The sequence below is a fragment of the Rhamphochromis longiceps genome, linkage group LG14, assembly GCF_057381845.1.
Source record: "Rhamphochromis longiceps isolate RC_006_pf linkage group LG14, R_longiceps_female_GT1.1, whole genome shotgun sequence".
In the NCBI taxonomy this organism is placed as follows: domain Eukaryota; kingdom Metazoa; phylum Chordata; class Actinopteri; order Cichliformes; family Cichlidae; genus Rhamphochromis; species Rhamphochromis longiceps.
In genome coordinates, this window is record NC_140570.1 from 37,005,891 (window position 1) to 37,025,268 (window position 19,378).

The 19,378-nt window shown below is 40.4% G+C and overlaps 1 protein-coding gene across 4 annotated transcripts in view; it reads left to right on the forward strand.

The window, feature by feature from the left end:
* pak4 (p21 protein (Cdc42/Rac)-activated kinase 4) overlaps positions 1–19,378 on the forward strand; it is a 51,697-nt gene that overhangs the window by 12,215 nt on the left and 20,104 nt on the right. For 2 of the 4 annotated variants that reach the window (XM_085429352.1, XM_085429354.1), the window contains exons 2-6: positions 15,037–15,264; positions 15,446–15,651; positions 16,901–17,105; positions 17,666–17,899; positions 18,125–18,583. In XM_085429352.1, coding sequence (XP_085285478.1) covers positions 15,064–15,264; positions 15,446–15,651; positions 16,901–17,105; positions 17,666–17,899; positions 18,125–18,583 — 1,305 coding nt within the window. In that variant the 5' untranslated portion in view covers positions 15,037–15,063. Of the gene's footprint in view, positions 1–1,373; positions 1,650–6,809; positions 6,865–15,036; positions 15,265–15,445; positions 15,652–16,900; positions 17,106–17,665; positions 17,900–18,124; positions 18,584–19,378 lie in introns of those variants that run through there. The other 2 variants (XM_085429355.1, XM_085429353.1) reach the window with 2 other exon arrangements.

Sequence of the window (19,378 nt, forward strand, 5' to 3'; positions counted from 1 at the left end):
TAAACACAACTAATACCTTATTGATTAGTTGAGTAAATAAACAGATTAGTTGTGACTGTATGTGACTGTATGTTGTGTTGACACCAAACACAAGGCCAAGTTTTCACACAGCACATCTGCACACAGTAGCTTTGCAATGAGGCAGACTGAGGTGAACTTCAGCTTCATGTGATGTGAACATGGGCGAATCTGTTTGCCTGAGTTAAAAATATAATGCTAAAAAACAGTTAAAGGAACACTTGAACAATTTTAACCCTGAGGGCTGGACTCAAAATCCCACCAAAAGGATTGATGATTTTGGTTTCTTGGTGGCTGTTTTTTTTTTAATTGAATAGTTCATTCATCAAATCCAATCTGAGATTTAAACGTTTCCTTTTTTTCACAAGTATAGTTCAGCTTTGAATATTTTACTTCATTTTGATTCTTTTTGAACCACTTTTGTGGGAAGATGGAGCTGTGTAGTTCAACCTCACTTTTAAATAGAGAGGATGAGAAAGGAGAGGGCCTGGAGAAAAGTAAGTGAAATTGTAGAACTTCATGATAAGGTCTTCAAATTATGTTACTGTAACTTGATTCCAGCTCTTCTTCGTCCCATTAGCTGTTAGGGGGTTTTATGATTTGATTTTATGGAGCCAAACAGTAGTTCATTTTAATCCATTATACTCAGAAAGGCTGGCAAAAGCAGGTAATACTCACTGACCAATGATTTGTGATTTTACAGGTCCTTAGCATAAAGATATGGCACACAAAGTATCCTCAATAGAAATCCTGTCATCCTTTCTGTCACACTTCAGGAATCTCCCGCCACAGGCATATCGTTACCTGTGCTGTCACATGATGTCACTCTGATTATGACAGCACTTGCCCAGTTTCAGCTCTAACCGGTATGACTGCGGTTAAAGGAATCCAGTAATAAAGGCAAACCAATTACCAACATTTAGTCTATGGTTTCACTAATAAATACCACATAGTTTACTATTTGAAACTGTTGGTATTTTAAATGATGAACAATAAAGGTGGACAAAAGAAGATATTTGTTACAGATTAAACTTTGAAGTGTTTATGGGTAAAAAACAAAATACTTAAAGTTGGAAAAAAAATCCTCGATGTTTCAGTTCAGGGTTCCTTGAATGACAGGTCTTCTGCATCACGTGACAACTCAGGTAACAACACCTGTGACAGCAGATTCCGTGTGTGTGACAGGAAGGAAAGCGTGGGAGTGGAAGAAAAAAGGGACATTAACGGCTTTTATTTAAAAGCAGGCAGGACATAAAGTTGTGAATAGATTCGAGCTTACCCGTGCTAATCTCGCCCTCCCTCTCTCCGTCTCTCTCCCCGTGACGTCATGATACTGGGCCGGGTTTGCGACGCATTTTGAGTTTTTACGGCCGGGAGCTACAGCGTTCCTGTGTTTGTCTGTGTTTTCACGCTGGCGCTGAGTGTCTTCACTCGTGTCCACTTCGCTGTGTCTTTAAGTAAAGACACAGAGGCGCTCCGCGGAGCTGAGCTGGATTTCTCCGCGGAAGTAACTTTGCGGCTGCTGCAGGGATCCTCTCCGTGTGCTTTCCCTTCGTCCTCCGCTGCGTTTCCGACATGAGATCAGGTGGATAGTGTTTCCTGCTGGATAAACGGAGTACCTGTGCTTTAAAGTGAGTATCCTCCGCTATGAACGGCGTGTGAAATTTTACGTTTATCGCGTGGAAAGCCACTGAATAAGCGCGCAGCTCCTCGCTGGGTTGTTTGCGCTGGAAAGTTAATCCGAACAACGAAACTCTGTTGTTGAAATCTCCCCGCGTGGATTAACTGTGAGTCAGGAAAAAAGCATAATAACTTTATTGTTTGCCTAGTGAGGAGGGGAGGGGGGCAGTGAGAAAGCAAGCAGCAAGGGATGATTCCCCCACCCCACACACACACACACACACACACACACACACACCCACACCACCCGCTGCTCCCATTCAAACCTGTTGCTCACCGCTCATGTTTGCGGCTGTCAGGACAGCTGCTGGACCCCGCTGTCCCACTCATGTGTCTTTCTCTGCACAAGTGTTGGTGACACATGGAGATAAGAGGGGGAGGATGGCGATTCATTGTGAACCTGTGTTTGTGGTAAGAGTTGTGAGGAAGCTTGGTTTAGCGGGACCTGAACACAAAACGTGAGGTGCAAGTATAATTTTAGCACTGTTTTATTTTTATTTAAAAAAAAAAATATTAGGCTCCTTCACAAGGGGTAAAATAATGAGTAATAAAACTGTAACTGTAATAAAATTTAGGTTGAAGGTTCAGGATAAGCAGTTTTTCCCACATGTAAACCATTTAGGCCTTCCACTGCAGGAAGCTCAGTGGGACTGTGATTTTTAAGGCTTTTTTTCAAGTGGGGTTTATATTTAAGTTTAAAATGCTTCTTTCTCTATCACATAGCCAAAAATATCAGGGAAGTGCGGGATTTCTGGTGAGAAAGGTAACCCAGCTGCCTATGCATTTTTCAACTGGAATTATAATTTATTTATTTTCTTTCTTTCTTTTTAAAATTTGTCCAGGACTCAGAGCCTGATCTTACTTCTCTGAAAGAGAAGCATGAAAAGCCTTAATAATAGTTGTATTAACCTGTTTCAGTCATGGTCTCAGGGTTGTATGGAGTTTTGTGCATTTCAGCCACTTATTCTGCTTTCTGGAGGGCAAAAAGTGCTACAATAATAGGTGCATGTTCAACACCTCTGTTGGCCCCTGCGGTGATGCTGAAGTTTAGACTGTCGTATATAAACTCCGTGTTATGAACAGACTGACGCTGTGAGAGCAGTCAGGAGCTCCAAGGTCACAGAGTGTGCTGTGTCTCTGCACTGCATTTGTAAATCTGAGAAACTTTGGCAGAGAAGTACTGTCCTCTCTCTATCTGTGTGCGTGTGTGTGTGCAGTAGTGAGAGTACAGGCTATTAGTTATCAGCCCTGATTCTGCAGAAGAAAGCTAATGAAAGCACACCACAACAACAGTGACAACTACCAGCAAACAGCAGAGGTAATCAGAACCCTGCAGTTCGCTTTCTGGTGCTTCACTCTTTAAACCCCCCTCTGTTTTCCATCTCACTCCAGAGTTGTTACCTGTGTATTCAGCTTTGGTGATACAAAGCGTGAGAAATTTCCGCCTGACAAACATTCGGGTGAGTTTTTTGTTCTTGCCTGGCAACTCTGTACTCCACCATTTGCATTGGCAGGTTACCAGGTATCATTTAGAGATAATTTAATACCTCAGCCCTAGAAAATGTGCTTGGCTGTTAAATTTAAAGCGTTTATCAGTCATTGTGGCTTCATGTAAACATGAGAGTTCCTGTGCTTTAATTAAACATATTCCCACGGTCCAACAGCTTTAAGATAGGTCAGCAATATTTGAAGGGGCCTTCAAACTTGTGAAAACCAAATAAAAATGTACAGAACTGATCTGATATCTAATTATTTGTAAGTTTTTTTTTTGTTTGAGGGGTTTTTTGTTGTAGATTGAGGGACTTTTTTACTCCACATTAGCAAAACTGAATGGTCTTACTTGCAAATGTAACTTTCATATTTTCAGAATTTATTAACTGCGGCACTTTTTCCTTCTTTGGTAAAGCCAGCGAGATTGTGACATTGTTATACATCATTATATCTGAATTTCTGCTTATTTTTAAGTGTTTTATTAATGAAAATAGATATTAGTCTTTAGTTGGTGAAAATGACAATACTGGTTTCTTTGCAGGAAGGTCACTGACTAACAAGTTACTACATGGGGTGATGAACATCTGTGCTACTTGGCATAATAGTCTAATTTATAACGCTGCCTTAAAGATATAGTTTGACTTTCTGAAGTTTATCAACACCTGAGTGCCGTAAGTGCATCCTTAGAAAGTTAGCTATGTGAGGTATGCCTGAATGGAGAAAAACAATTAGCTTGGAGGGGAAAAAACTGTAATGCATGCAGAGCAGGTGTCCTTAACTAATTATGCCAATAAAATATAACATCCACTGGCGGGTAGCAGTGTTTTACCTGTAGTTCTGGTGATGTTTCCAGATATGTGTTGCTGGGTTGTTGTTGTTTTTTTTTTTTTATACTTCTGTTTTCATCTCAGGGAGGCTTTGCATTTTCTTAAATAGAATGATGTGTTAATGATTTGACTGCTTAAATAATGATGGCATTACCTTGTTTCACTATCTTGTGGTGCAAATTGGTATTGCATCAAAGTGCAGCAAAGTGCTAGTGCGTGGTTGTACTTGATATCTGTTCTTGATATCTCCTCAAGTCATAGTGGCTGTTTCTTCACACCCTGTTGATAGCTTTAGTTAAATTTAGAGGGGAAAAGAATAATACTAATAAAAATTTACTTTATAGTATCTTTCCAACTGAAAATGGTACGAATGTTTCACATATAGGCAAAGAGTCGCTGCTACCTGATTTAAAAGGAAAATAGACATTTCTGTGTTATTTATGATGAAAAGAAATGCATTTTATACTCAGTAACTTCTTAAAAATCAAAGTCCTTGTGATTTTCCTTTGATCAGGAAGACTTGAACCTAAAATCTGTTTCAGGTGCTATTTAAGATTTTGCTTTATCTTAAATAACCACTGAAAAATCAGGCTTTTCATACTGCTCCATCATAAATGGACTGTGACTGCCATTTAGCCAACTGATGCTGTTTATAGAAAGAGAGAAGAAGAGAGACATTTGTAAGTTAAATAGAGCCACATCAAACGTATGTCTGCAGTACAATCAGAGGGATCATTCCTAACAAATCCCTCTGTGTACTGTATATTTGGATCTGGTGCCAGTTCAGAAGCAGCCTTTCATAGTGCGGTCCCCGTCATTACACCGCCTCTCGATGTCTCTCAGAGTGCAGACCACCCATAATGTACAATACGTGAAACAGGCCGGAGGACAGCAGCTTCGTCCAGAGCTCATCAGCCCGGCTCTGCCCCACTGACCAGACAGGCTTTCTCACGGTTCAGCCAGGCATACAGCAGAGGAGGTTAAATTAAGGAGGGGGAGAAGATGGAAAACGCTTAAAGGGAAAAGGAGAACAGGGAGATGGAGATATTGAAGGGAATTTTGGGAGCAGATTGAGAGCTAAATGGCGGGTGGTGGGGCGAGAGGATGGTGAGAGATGGATTTTTTTTTTTTTTTTTGCAGTAGGAGGGAGGGGAAAATACAGGGGAGCTGTAACTACACTGATTGTTGTGTTTAGGGAGGGATGTGCTTGTTTTGCTCAGAGAGGACAAATTATAGATGTTTGAGGGGGTGATGCAGTGCAGTCCTGTCCCATTTTGCCTATTTGTGACAACCAAACAATCAAGAGCTCAACCAAGCAGGACACTTCCTGTCCAGCCCAGCTGTGCCAGCCACAGTCAGGTCCAGAAATACTGGGCCTGTGTAATTCCTAAACAGTTGATGCAGAAAGTCTGGACTTTGTTTTAAAGTCAACTGTGGTGGTGGACAAATATTTATGACCGCACCATGTGCTGCCTAGATGTTAGTTGTCCAGTTTATTTAATCCATTTGCACATGTGAGATTGTTTTGGAGTGATTCAGATCTCTGATCCAATAGGGCTGTGCGATTTGACCAAAATCTCATATCCCGATATAAGACATCGATAACGATATAAATCACAAAAATGTAACATTTTCTGTAAATTCTGTGAATCTCGGGCAGCTCCACTTACGTGAAGTGTTTCCAGCTGGGCGTCGTGTAGCTGGAGTCGAATGTTTTAACTGATGCATGAAACGATACATGCCGTTTTCTTTGTAAGCATTTATTACACGGCGTGCTGCGGGGAAAAGCCTGTTCCAACGTTTGAGTGTATGGTTTATTTTTTTAGCACCTGGGGCTCTTTTTGGCTTCTCATCTGTAAACACCCTTCATACTCTTTCACGTGATTCAGTTTATTTTGAAAAGTCTCAAAAGGATCTTGAACTTTATTGTGAAAGGTTTATGTGTAAACTAAACCAGCGGACACGCGACGGTTTTACCGTCGTTGTTGCTAACGACAACGCATAAAAACAGGCGCTTGTCTGTCAGTAGTGTGGTTATATTAAATATAAAAGAAAGAGAGAACTTTAATTAAAATAGCCACTACAGTGACCATCAAAACGATGAAAAAATATTGCCGTAAACGTTTATTTTGCAACGCCACGAAACAAACGATAGCGTAAAATGAAACGATAGATGTTTTTATATCGTCATCCGATATATATCGTTATATCGAAAAGCTTGTTAGGCAGATTTTACTTGCATACAATGAAATTGCTTTTCAAACTAAGCTCAGTTAAAACTTTTACTCACTTCTGCAAAAAAAACCCGCTTGGCTGCTAAATTATGCAGAGCATTCAGTCACTTAGTTACGTTAACCTCTGGTTGAAGTTCATATCTGTTATATATTTTCTGTATTCTCTATTTCAACTTTTTTTTAAACAGTAAAAGCTAGAAGAGTGGTGTCTGGTTTGGTCTCCAAACACATTAATTTATGTGTTTGTTTTGAGATCAGTGGGCTTTTATAGGCCAAGATGTTAAAGAAATATGCAAAGAAAAATGCAACTTCAGCAAAATGTTTTTTTTACTAACAAGCATACTTATTTTTGTGCCAATAGTTTGAGACCTTTTATGAATAGTATAACAAAAATTTTTAATTGTCACTTATGACTTTGTCTTCCAGCATTCATGAAAAAAGGATAAACAGTCTTTTTTTTCATTAATTATATTTATGTTGTTGTTGTTGTTGTTGTTATTTTGACCCCTTTCTTAAAGCTGAAACTTGCAGTTTAATTCAGATCGTGTCTCTGTGACAGGAGGAGATCCTTCCATCAACAAAATCTGTCAAGAGGAAGTTAAAGATTTCAAAAGGTGAAGATGAGGAACAATCTTTCATGGTTTCACCTTCGTCTTTGGAGTTTTCTCCTTTGCTCTGATTTTGGCAGCGCGTAGCTAAGGTGTTGGCAGGCTGTCAGCTGTCTGTCTTGTAATTTAGTTTAAGTTCAGATCCAGTCAAATCAGCTGTTCACTGATCATATATAACAGAAAGTGTGGGTTAAGGCAGTGAGCCTGTATCCCCTTACATAACAGTAGTAGTATTTTTCCATCAATTTTGGCTGTTTGATAAACAAAAATGTACCTGGTTATTCTTCAGGTTAGTGCACTTGAATGGACCGTTTTTAACACGCTCATTCTGTGTTGTGTGCTGGGATGAATGAGTTACTGACTCATCTCTGTTGTTATTTTGTCCTGACAGGCTTGTGCAGTTATCATCTCCTGATTGAACTGCATGCCTGGACTCACTTGTCCTTTCATGTAAACTTTGTCTTTGCGCCCACACACTTAGGTTTGTTCATGCAACAGTGAAGCAACCTGTGAGAGAAGAAGGTTTGCTCTCAAATCAAACGGGATCTCTGAGGTCAGAGCTCCATAATCTGTTTACTGTTTGCCACTCGGCCTTTGTTACTTATGAATCTTATCATTTCTTGGCTCTTGAAGGCCGCAGTAAAATCTTGTTTTTTACCCACAGCCATTTGGCTCAGAGCTCCGCATATTTCCAAATGCAAGAGAAAGAAAAAGCAGAGGATTTGAAAGCCGCAGGGCTCTTTGATTCAAGGCCAGACCGCCACAAATATGAGATGCTCAATGTCATTATCAGCCCTCACATGTGTTTTTTGTACTGATTTCCTGTATGTAACAGGCCCCTGTGCTTTGTTGTATATTACAACTTAATCAGTCAGATAACTGTTTGTATTTAAATGTAGGAGTATAAGGTTTGTGTTACTGTAGTGTAGTAATCCTCCTCAGTCTTTTGTCATAACTTTTTATCCTTCCTTTAGGCAGTGCTTTCTTTCAGTTCCTTTCAGTTCAGATGCATTGACTGACTGTTTTGGTGTCTCAGCCCAAACACTAATGATAGGCCTCTGTGGTGATTTATTCTCCTCTCCCTGTTGTCACCAGACTCATTATAACTGGAAAGAGGCATTTATCATCCATGTTGTAACTGTGCTGTTGCAAGTCAGCTGCGAGTCAGTTCTGCTAATGGGAATTAAATCCAGAGTTGGGAGCTGGGTGGGGATTCCAGGGAAAAAACTGAATATGTGTTCAAGTGTGAAGCTAAATTTTTGATCTGGTCAAAAAAAGTCTGCATGCTTCAGCTTTGCTCACTAAACCTAAAGCAATAAGAGTGGCTGTTGTCACACATGACTTCCAGATGCTGTTGTTTGTTTTTTAGCATTATTAGCATTAGCACCAGTGTTAGCTTTCCCTGTCTGCTTGTGAAATGCTGACTTGTTGACTCTGTTTCTCGTATTTTAAGGTTCTGCAGTTCTTCATGTCATGTTATTTGAACAGAGGCGAGCTCCCAAAAACTGTTACTCGGCCCCTCAAAAGTTTTGTGATCAGTATTCATGCGTAGTAGGTCTCACAGTTTTCAGTGTGGACAATAAGCTTCCGAGTAAAACAAACCACACAGCAACATATTAATGACAGCATTTGTCCATCAGGGACCCTCAACAGGAACTTTTATTGAGGACAGTTTAACCCTCATCCCACTTTCCTGTTCTGATGTGTTGATATTAGCCTAACCACAGCTCTGTAGTTAGCTAGTCCAACATCACTAACTCCTGAAGTGATCATTTTATTGGAGCTGAAGAAATTTGGACCATTTTGTATTTGTTTACTTTTAGGAACTGAATCAGCGTTTGGAAATGGTGATAGCGACAGACTTCTAATCTAATTCCTCCTGACCTTCTCCAGTCATTCATACAGAGACATAAACATAACAAGCGCTTCTTGTACAGATGTCACTAAAATTCGTAGAAGAGAATAAAAAAATAGGTTAATGACCTTTGAAAATGGATCTCTCTTTACAGTTTACATTTTTATAGTTGTCCTGTAACTTCAATGGTTGTTGATATAAGAGATGATAAAGGAAAAATACTTGAATTTAAAGCAAGGAAATATTGACTAAATATAGAAAAACTTAAATTATTTGATTATTTGTGAGATTTCACTGAGCACTGAAAATTATTTCATAGAAATACAGAACAGTTTAATTTAAATAATTTTTTTTTTTTTACTTTTCTCTAAAGCTTGGTTCTTATTTACAGTATGAACTGGTAATGAGTCTGTATCTCTTTCTGTTTTCATCTTAGTTCATCTCTTTTCCAATGGAATCTGTCTTTGATAATCCTGTTTAGAAAACTGAGAGAACAGCTTTGCATATATAAATCACAGCTGATCTGTCTACCATTCATTTCATTAGATTTTTTATCCTATCAAGAGGAAATAGCCTTTTTCAGACACGTTCATATTACTGGAAATACTTGGTTTGTTTTAAGGGGAAGCTTCCTGGATAGAGTGCAAGGGAGGCAAAACACATGACGCTCGTTTACTAACCGTTCTCATATGCACCACATGTGAGGAGCTGTCGGCTTTAAGATCTGCTGCATCCCATCTGACTGTGTTGGGAATTCACCTACCTCAACCTCTCTTAAATAACTGCATACTTGTCATAGACTTGTGACTTAATAATAATGATAGTAATGGATTGCATTTATATAGCACTTTTCGGGGCCCTCAAAGTGCTTTACAATTCCACTATTCATTCACTCTCACATTCACACACTGGTGGAGGCAAGCTTGCTCGGAGTTCCCACTCAAATTCATTGAAGTTTATATTTGTCATGAGTTGCATACATGGCTTTTTGATGGTTGTAATCATCTCTTGTCTTTCATGTTTCTCTTGTTTCCTGCTTCACTTGTCTGACCTCTGGTAGCTAGTATCATGCTGTTCTTGACAGATATCCTAGAGGTTATTCTGCAGGTGTCGAAGGGAGGGGGAAACAGACAATAGTTTCCAGTTCCTTTATAGCTGTGCTTCCAGTCCAGATGATATATAATCTCTTCAGCAAGTTTGGGATTTACCTCAGGGTCTCTCCTAGTTAGACCTCCCCGGGACCTCGTTAGCTTGTTTCTTCTGACACAAAGGAGCAGTGTCTCTACTGCGAGCTCCTCACCCGATCTCTGAGGATTAACCCAGCAGACTCGTTTTTGGGTAACTAAATGGAGCTCATGACTTTTTCCAGTTGAAATGTGATACCAATACCTTGGTTTTGATTATCTGCTGGTACTGACTTCTGATCCAGTGTTAATGTTGAATTAATAAACTTTCTTCCTCACTAGGAGGAAGAGACTGTGAGTCTTTCCCTAGGGTGTAAGGAAGCATCAAGCTAAGGTTAAAATTTATTTTCGTAAGTAGGTAAAATAAAAGGTATTTATTAATAAAATATTGTAGTAACAACAGGACCAAGAGGAAGCTGCACCGGTTTCTCACACTCCATCTTCCCATCAGTTGTGAATATGATGCTGAGATACCTGAACCTCCTGTGTTTACAGCACCCGCTCATCCCCGGCACACAGGGAACAGTCAACAAGAAATAAATGTTCAATCAACTTAATGATTGAACATTTGAAGATCATGAGCATTTCTACTTTGATCCATCATTTAACATTTGCCTGCGCCATTCATCGGCTGCTTTCGCACATCTGGCAAATCGAGTGAGGTTTTAAGATTTGACTGGAATACTTTTTTTTTTTTTTAGTCCTTGGGTTTTCCTTTAGTTCTTGATTATTTCTATTTTCATTTTGTGTGCTCATTAAAATGCTTAGAGTACTTTGTAGGTAGGGCTGCTCGATTATGGCAAAAATGATAATCACGATTATTTTCACTGAAATTGAGATCACGATTATTTGACGATATTTATTTAACCCTTTAAGACCTACTATAGAACCAAGTCCACCAGAGCTTATATTATTTTTTTACATGCTGTAGTGCCATTTGTGGGAGCATTTCAAGTTGCTATACATCAATACAACTGTTATAGCCCATATTTTAATAATATGTATGCTTTAAGTCCATAGTAATTACATAAATTGCAAAAAAGTGCAATAAACTACAAAAAAATTTGAAAATCGCTTTTGTTTTGTTTACATATATTTCTACTTGGAGAAATTTAAGAGGTTTATCCCTCAAAACTTTAAATACAATAAAGTTGCAAAAAATAGTTTACAACAACAGGAAATTTATTTTGAGTGTCTTTGATAGGTTTGTAGCATAAACCTATTCGCTGGAACGTTAAGACAATATAATTACACTGCTAAGCAAGACACAAGTAGGCAAACTTCTTCATGGTACTCGTGCACGGGAGAGAACCGGACAACCGCTTGACTCCAGTTGGTCTCGTCCGTTCTCCCATATCACTGTCCTTTTATTGAGGTTACATGAATATGCATAAGTTCATTAACATATGACGTCTACATACACAAAGAGTACCTTGCCTGTGTGTGTGTGTGTGTGTGTGTGTGTGTGTGTGTGTGTGTGTGTGTGTGTGTGTGGACTGCTGATCAAAGGGTCAAACATCCTTGGTCAGGAAGAGGGTAGCCTCCCCCTCACCCTAGATGGTTCATCCTAGATAACACGGTGAGGAAGTCCTGCAGTTCATCTAAACAAAGAGCACTTAGACTAGAACAGACGCAACTACGTTAATCCTACCATAAAATAATAAGACACGGTATGATCTCTCATGCTCCCAAAGTGCTGTCTAATACACACAAAGTTTGCAGACTATCAAGGATCAAAACCTCTACCAATCTACAACTAATTACAAAACTCTAAGCATATATAAGTAAATATTTCTAAGCATAAATGACAATCAACAATACAAATCTAACAGTCTTCATAGTTTTATTTTGGATAGTTCATTTCACTTTGGGAAGTGTTACGAACAGCTGATAGGAACGGCAAAGCGTGTTTCTGGAATATTATGTTTTTGTTCCTGCAAGCGCTTTTTATGCAATTTTTGCAAAGCTATATGTGGAACGAAACCGTGACCGAGGACAAGCTGATGGCATAAGATGTAAGTACAACTCCTCCGGTTTCATATGCAAAACAAATTATTGTGCTAGCTTACACGGTTCAGGTTCTACAGGGATTTAACAGTAGTTACGCAAAACGGAGCGTGCTGCTCTGACCGGCTTTAAAGGGTTAACAATGACTTTAAAAAAATAATATAAAATAGTGTGCAACACCACTGAAGTTTTTTTCTTTTAAACTCTCTTTTCAACCAACGGCAGTCACTCTCCAAATAACTTCTGCTTAGCTTTCCGAGCTTCCCTCAGGTCCTCTTAATCAGCGGTCTCCAACCTTTTTTGCGCCACGGACCGGTTTATGCCCGACAATATTTTCACGGATCGGCCTTTAAGGTGTCGCAGATAAATGAGGGAGGGGCTAATAATCGGCTCAGTCATTTTTAATGATCGTTGAAAGCCCAGATCGTAATCGTGATTAAAATTCGATTAATTGAGCAGCCCTATTTGTAGGTACAGTTAGTTTTTTCTTTGCCGACGTTGATCCTGATTTATTTTTCTGTACTGATGTCCTCTGTCTGTGCTGCGTCGTTGGCTCTGAACCTCTCATTTCTCAGTGTGTTTCTAGGCGGGTCTCACTTCACTTCAAACGCTCCTGCTGTGAAAGACTTTATTACCACAGCAGCCTGTGAGCTCAGCAACATGACTCATGCTCTGTTAACTTGTGACCCGCCCAGATCGCCCTCTGAATTGCCTCATCACGCCCTCTATCCCCCCCATCCTTACATCCCAGCATCTTTTTCATCACTTTGTTTTCGACTTTCTCCTGTTTTTTGTTCTTTTCATGAGCAAATGGAGCGAATGGGCACAGTATTTTGTAGAAAGCAGCTGTTTTTAACAAGCCAGCTGAGTCATTACATCCTCAGAATCCTTCTTGTGCAATGAAGCTGTGTAAGATTTTACTGTCCTACTATAAATATACTACAACTGAATTTTTTCTTAGTCATAGACTCTCGGAGTGGTGATAATAATAATAATAATAATAATAATGGATACTTTATTGATCCCCATGGGGAAATTACTTGTTTTTCTCTGCATTTGACCCATTCACTCTGTGAAGCAGTGGGCAGCCCACTAAGCAGGCACCCTGATGGTACACAAACCAGCCACACAATGATGGTTGTTGGATTGTTGTTGGATTCAGACTTTTCCCTATCACTTAAACTGTTCAACTAAACTAATAATGAACACGACTAATAATGAATAACCAGAACTGCAAAAGACAGTGAGGAGTAATGCCAGTGCTGAGAGGGACCCATCAGGCTCTACCTTCTGTCTTTATATGCAAGCAGAGGATCGTTTGCAGCAAATCACAACGACTGATGCTGAATGTTGTTCGCAGAAACAAAAATCACACAGAAGAAAATAAGATTTAGCCTTTTAGATTGTGATATTTGGAGTGGGTATAAAATTGATTTGGTTCAGCACATCTGTGTAGTTCAGAAAACATTTACTGTGATTTTAACATTTTTTGCACCGCTTCATTAAGTACATCAAAAAAAATCATCAGGTGATTTCGCTGAGGTGGGAACTTTTCAGATTTGACTTTTTTAAATATGTAATGAGCACGCCGCTCCACCTCACCTGTCAGTCACCTGCTTTACCTGATTCCCCTGCTTGACTACAGGGAGTGGCTCTTTTCATACTGGATCCAGACTGCTGTTTTCTAACATATGCTGGTTTTTGTTTCAGTCAACCACAACAGCAGGTGATTTTATTAAGGTCACTAGCTAAGTGTGGACATCTGTCAAACATGAGAAAACATCATTGGCGGGACAGACTGCCAGTTTATTACATGGCTTTTTTTCCACTTGCACGATCTGTTGAGCCTCACGTGGGCCTGTGCTCATGTTGTCAAGTATCAGGGACACGTGGAGGCTTTTTCTGGGAGCAGGATGGCAGAACCCTCAGCTGAAGTAAAAAGCGAGTGTCAATCCTGAGTCGGGCCTCACAGTCCTTCCAACAAGTTAAATATCGAAAATATTAAAACCACTTCTTTATTTCGTCGTCTTATGGCCATCTAATATGAGTCCTCAAAGGAAAATGTTGCAGGATGAGATAAAGGGCGTTCTGAGACATCCTCCCACTTGCACACGGTGATAAGTTGAAATCACAATTATTTTTAAGTGATAAGTGCAGAATCGTGTATTTGTCTGTTTTATCTGGCAAAATGTGAGCTGTTAATGACTCACTACAGAGTATGTACGTGACACGCCGCGAGTGCTGCCAAAACTGGCCAAAAATCACATTTGATTAATGGTTAAAAAGAAACAGGATTTTGAATAATTTGACTCTCGATTAACGTCTGCGAGAGGCCAAAGCAGTACAACAAAAGATGACTCGATTAGTATGTTTGTTTCAGCCTAATCGTGTTTTTAAAAACGAATTGAGTCTGTCTCTCCAAAAACACACAAATTTACACTGACAAGCAAAGCAAAGATTTAAATACTTTTTTACGAATAAAAATATCTGCTAAGAAAAAAGCACGAGGGCTCTCAGAGTTGACTTAAAGTACTTTTGCTTTGTCTTAATAGTAACATTGGTAGGAAACACCCGGTTATCACCTGCAGATTTCTTGAAACTGTTTGATATTTGAGTTTACTTCTGCCGAGCTTGAAGCTCCAGCAATTCTTACTGTGTAGAACACCTTTATTTGACTGACCGGTTTCAGTTTGTGGACTTCATCAGGTTCATCATAAAACAGAGAGCCACATGGGGGAGAGAGAGAAGCGCTTTAAATATGATAAATGAAAAAAGAAAACTTAAAATAAACAAATGGTATAACTGAGTGTTTAAAGAACAGGTAAAACAGAACACATGATAAAAGGAGCTTAATCAAACATACGATGCAAATTAAACCCGAGGCATTTTAAAACCATGACAAGAAAATTGAGACTTTTAGAAAGTGGTTCATTGAGAAGACTTCATCCACAGCCTCTAAAACCCTTAAATGAGATGTGACTTTCAAAGCTTGACAGCAGTTGTTTTCGAGCGTCGCTGCCTGTGAGCATGCATGTGTGTTTTACATATTTTACTTGGGAGTTTTACATTTGCATTTTCTCCTTACTGTTACTTTCTGTTAGCCTTCATCCCTTTCCACCTTCCTCCACACAGGTCTGATGCTCGGCCACAGCTGCCATCATGTTTGCCAAAAAGAAGAAGTCTCGTATCCAGATCTCAGCTCCGTCCAACTTTGAGCACCGTGTGCACACGGACTTTGACGAGCAGGAGCAGAAGTTTGTCGGGCTGCCGCGGCAATGGCAGTCACTCATCGAAGACACGGCGCAGAGGCCCAAACCCTTTATCGACGCGACCATCATCACTACTGTAGAACCGCGAAAGGTGAGCGAAAATCAGAGATTGAGTTTATCATACTGATTCTTTAGTGATAGACGATCTAAAATATTCTCGTGATTGTAGTTTTCAGTCATTTTTATACAAAAACAACACACGCTGCCAGCCCTGTAACCTGCTAACTTTACAGATTGTAATGCATCCTCCTTTTTTTTTTTTAAATCTCCAGACCATCGTACGCGGCAGCAGGATGGGAACAGAGTCTCTAACATGGCTGCTGGATGAGTTCGACACCATGTCCGTCACTCGCTCCAACTCCCTGCGGCGAGGGAGTCCTCCAACACACCCTCGCAGGGACTCGAGCTCTTCAGGAGGAGGTGGAGGGCAGGAGAACGGAGATCCTCAACACAGACACTACTCAGACAGACAAGACAGGTGAGACGATGAACTACAGCTCCCCGTGGAGTGATAATCGTGCACATTTGCCTCGTTCCAGATTCCTCGGACGTTGGATGCCGGAACTGTTGAGTGCGAAAAAATGGAAAAGCAGGGTTTGTTTTGCTTCTTAGCAAGGTAGAGCAATTCGTCCATTGCTACCAATACAGCATAAAACAAAACACCACTGCAGCACGTTCATGGATGCATCCTAATCTCTGGACTATCCATAGCTTATTTAGTGAGTCACAAATGCACAACAGTGGCAGTACAGATTACAAGTTTTACATATTTTAATACTGTTTACGTTCACTGCCACCATTTTGGATTGTTAACTCGGGTTGATGAGGCTGAGATAAGGGCGTGTTTCAATTCTGACTTCCTCTGGAAGGCACCATTACTCCCTACACACCAAATGTTTTCAGGACCAGCTAAAAAAAGCTTACTCATGAGTATTGGATTACTTAAGTAGGAGTGAAGAAACTTAGTAAATTGTCATGAAATCTAAACTATACTGAAATGATATTGTGTACTTACCATAAATGTTCTTTTATATTTTAAGTAGTTTTTGTGTTAAGTTTCAGTTTTTGATTACTCTGTTTGTTTATCTTTTGTTTTGTTTTATTACGTGGCATTTTTTCAGGTTGTCAGCACAGTCATGTGGACATCCCAGTCTCAATAAACATCTGCAGCAAAGGAAAAAAATAAAGATATTGTCTGTGTTTTTTTATTTTGTGTTATTTTATTTTTGTATTTTATTTAAGTGCAAGATCTTTCGGATAATTGCTTTTCCATCTTTGTTGGTGGGATAACTAAAATGTATACCACACCCCTTTATAGTTTTTTTCACTTAACTGAAATGACCTCCGTTTACAAAAAATAATTAAACAGAAAGAAAACTGTACGGGAAATGTCTTTGCTTTCGTTCTTCTTGACACAACCTGCCTAATGAGGCTTCAGTCCTTTTGTTCATTCAGATTTGGCATGTCAACATGACCGTGAGTCATCTGTCTTCACTGCAAGCTATGTTTATATCATAAAATCTATTTTGAACTGACAAACACCCTCTGTAATAAACTGTAATAAGTAAAAATACTAAAACTCAACATTTTCAAACAGTAAAAACTCAACTGGAAACAACTTGAAAATAAATAAAATGCAAAATAAAAGAGAAATGCAAATTAATGAAATAATATAAAGTTATTATAAATCTGTTCTGTATTTACATTTGTGTCGATGTGATTTTCAGAGACCGACTCAGACAAGACCAGCAGAGCGGAGGTGACCCCGGCCACCAAGGTCAGCGCGGAGTCCGTCCTCCTCAGACAGATGAGGTGATCCAGGGCCGCCCCCAACAGCAGCCCCGGGGTCAAGAGCCCAACAGAGCCCAGAGGGACAGACAAGGCCCCCCTCCTCCCCCTCACAGAGACAGACGGCCTCGGGACAGAGACCAGGTAGACACGGAAGAACCTAGATTCACATTCACAGCTGTATTATTATTTTTAAGGCTGTTTGATGCTCAGTTCTTGCCCAGTTTTCTTCTGATTGACTCCCCCCTCACAAACAGAAGGCGTCATCACATTTATCCAAAATTAGGGGGAAAAATGTTGAAACTGAGTAATCTGAAGCCTTTTGCTTCACACTGATATCATGATTGGAAATTTGGGCATGTTTGACATGAACATTATAACAAAAGGTTGATTGTGGTTCAGTTTGACCCCTTGCTCCTTTAGCCCACATACTCTCGCAAAATAGTGATTCTTATAGAAGTTGCTTAGCCACAGAATTAAACGCTGTATGAATGTGTGTGAGTGGGTGAATGAGGCTTGTAGTACAAAGTGCTTTAAGTGCTCAGAGTAGAGAAGCACTATGTAAGTGCAATTCCATTCACCATTTATATTAAATATTACAGAAAATAAAAGCGTAACAGGCAGTACAAGCACCTCCTCTCTGTCGGTCTCTCCGTGAGTACTTCCCATTAATTTACTTTCTCTGGATTTTTCCCTCTCCTCAGGATCATGGGGCTCAGCGGGATCAGCCTGGTGACCACAGGCCAAAGTCCAGCTATGTGGCACGGGACAGCAGTCCTCAGTCTCCCAGAGACAAGAGGCCTCTCTCAGGACCCAACATACGCACCCCAAATCTGCCAATGTCTGAGGGAGTGATGAAAACTGCTCAACAAGCCACTCGGCCGTTTAACACATACCCGCGGACAGAGAGCGATGGCGGGCGCAGCCCCACTGGACAGGTAGGGGTGGGAACCCTCAGGGAACCAGTGATAAAATCACAGACGTGTCTAAACTGAGCCTGCTGGCAGATCTCCAGATCAGATTTAGCTGCTTTCTTTGTGACGGTTACCATAGCTCCATAATAATCCTGACACTCGTGCACCTCACGAGATGTTGGAAGATGTTGTGACAGAAAAGCTTCATTTAGATTTAAGTTTGTGCTTAAGTTTGGCTCTCTTTTCCAGGTGGGTCGACACCATGAGTCCTCACCTCAGAACGGCCCCTCTAGCGGCTCCGTCCGAGGTTCCTCTGGCTCCAAACCCCCTATAAGCCACCCACACCCTCATCACTCTTCGCACCCCATCCTGGCCCCCGAGTCCTCCCAGCTCCCGCACACCCCTCACCCCAACGTTCCAGCCCCACGACCCCCTGTACCCTCTGGGCCCGCTGCATCGGGTGCTCCTCCTCAGGGCCGCTCACTACAGAGGGAACCCCAGAGAGTTTCCCATGAGCAGTTCAGGGCAGCACTGCAGATGGTGGTCGATCCGGGCGATCCGCGGACCTACTTGGATCACTACATTAAGATCGGTGAGGGCTCCACAGGGATTGTGTGTATCGCTACGATGAAAACCACAGGAAAACTGGTCGCCGTGAAGAAGATGGACCTGAGGAAACAACAGCGCAGAGAACTCCTCTTCAACGAGGTAAAAGATCTGTTTGGTAACTCAAAAAGGTCAGAGTTAACATGCCAGATTATGGCAAAAAGTACACAGAAGTAGGGAATGTAGAGCGTTTGGTTATTCCAGTTGGCTCGTTTGCTCTGCACTTTTTACTGCACTGATGGCCATTGCCTTAACCAGCTGTGAGGTCACTGATCTCTGGAGATCTGTAATTGATATACTTTTGAAAATTTACACAAGGCAGTGTATGAGGTTTTAGGTGGCTTTTATTTTGAAAAGGGTCCATGGTAAACGTACAAACCCAGAAAAGTTAGGACACTGTGTTAAATCTAAATAAAACCAAAATGCATCCTCAGTCAGATTCAATTATGTTTTTGTATATTTAAAATTTATGAAGTTTGATATGTTTTTAACACAATAAACAATCAAAATTTAACCCAGTTTAATCAGCACGGTAAAACATTGTCAATACAAATGTTGCATTTGTATTTCAGAGGCATTCAGAAAGCTGGCTGAACCAGAGAGGAGACGAGATCTTTCTCTGTTCATACAGATCTGTTTTTTTTTAATAGTCTCAAATCTAAAAATAATATTTGATGCTTTCCTGACACCAGCGCATTTTTCCAAACACAGATTTTTATGTTAATACATCAGAGTGGTAGGAAATGCGTGAAATCTCTCCCCACACTCGAGTCAAGATAAAACCAATACAGTAAGTAAGAAGTCGCCTTTAGACACATCTCAGCAGCCTGCGCTGCCGCCTGAAGCGTTGTGGGGTTCACGCTCCATCTCGTCTTCACCTCAGTTGCAGATTTCCGC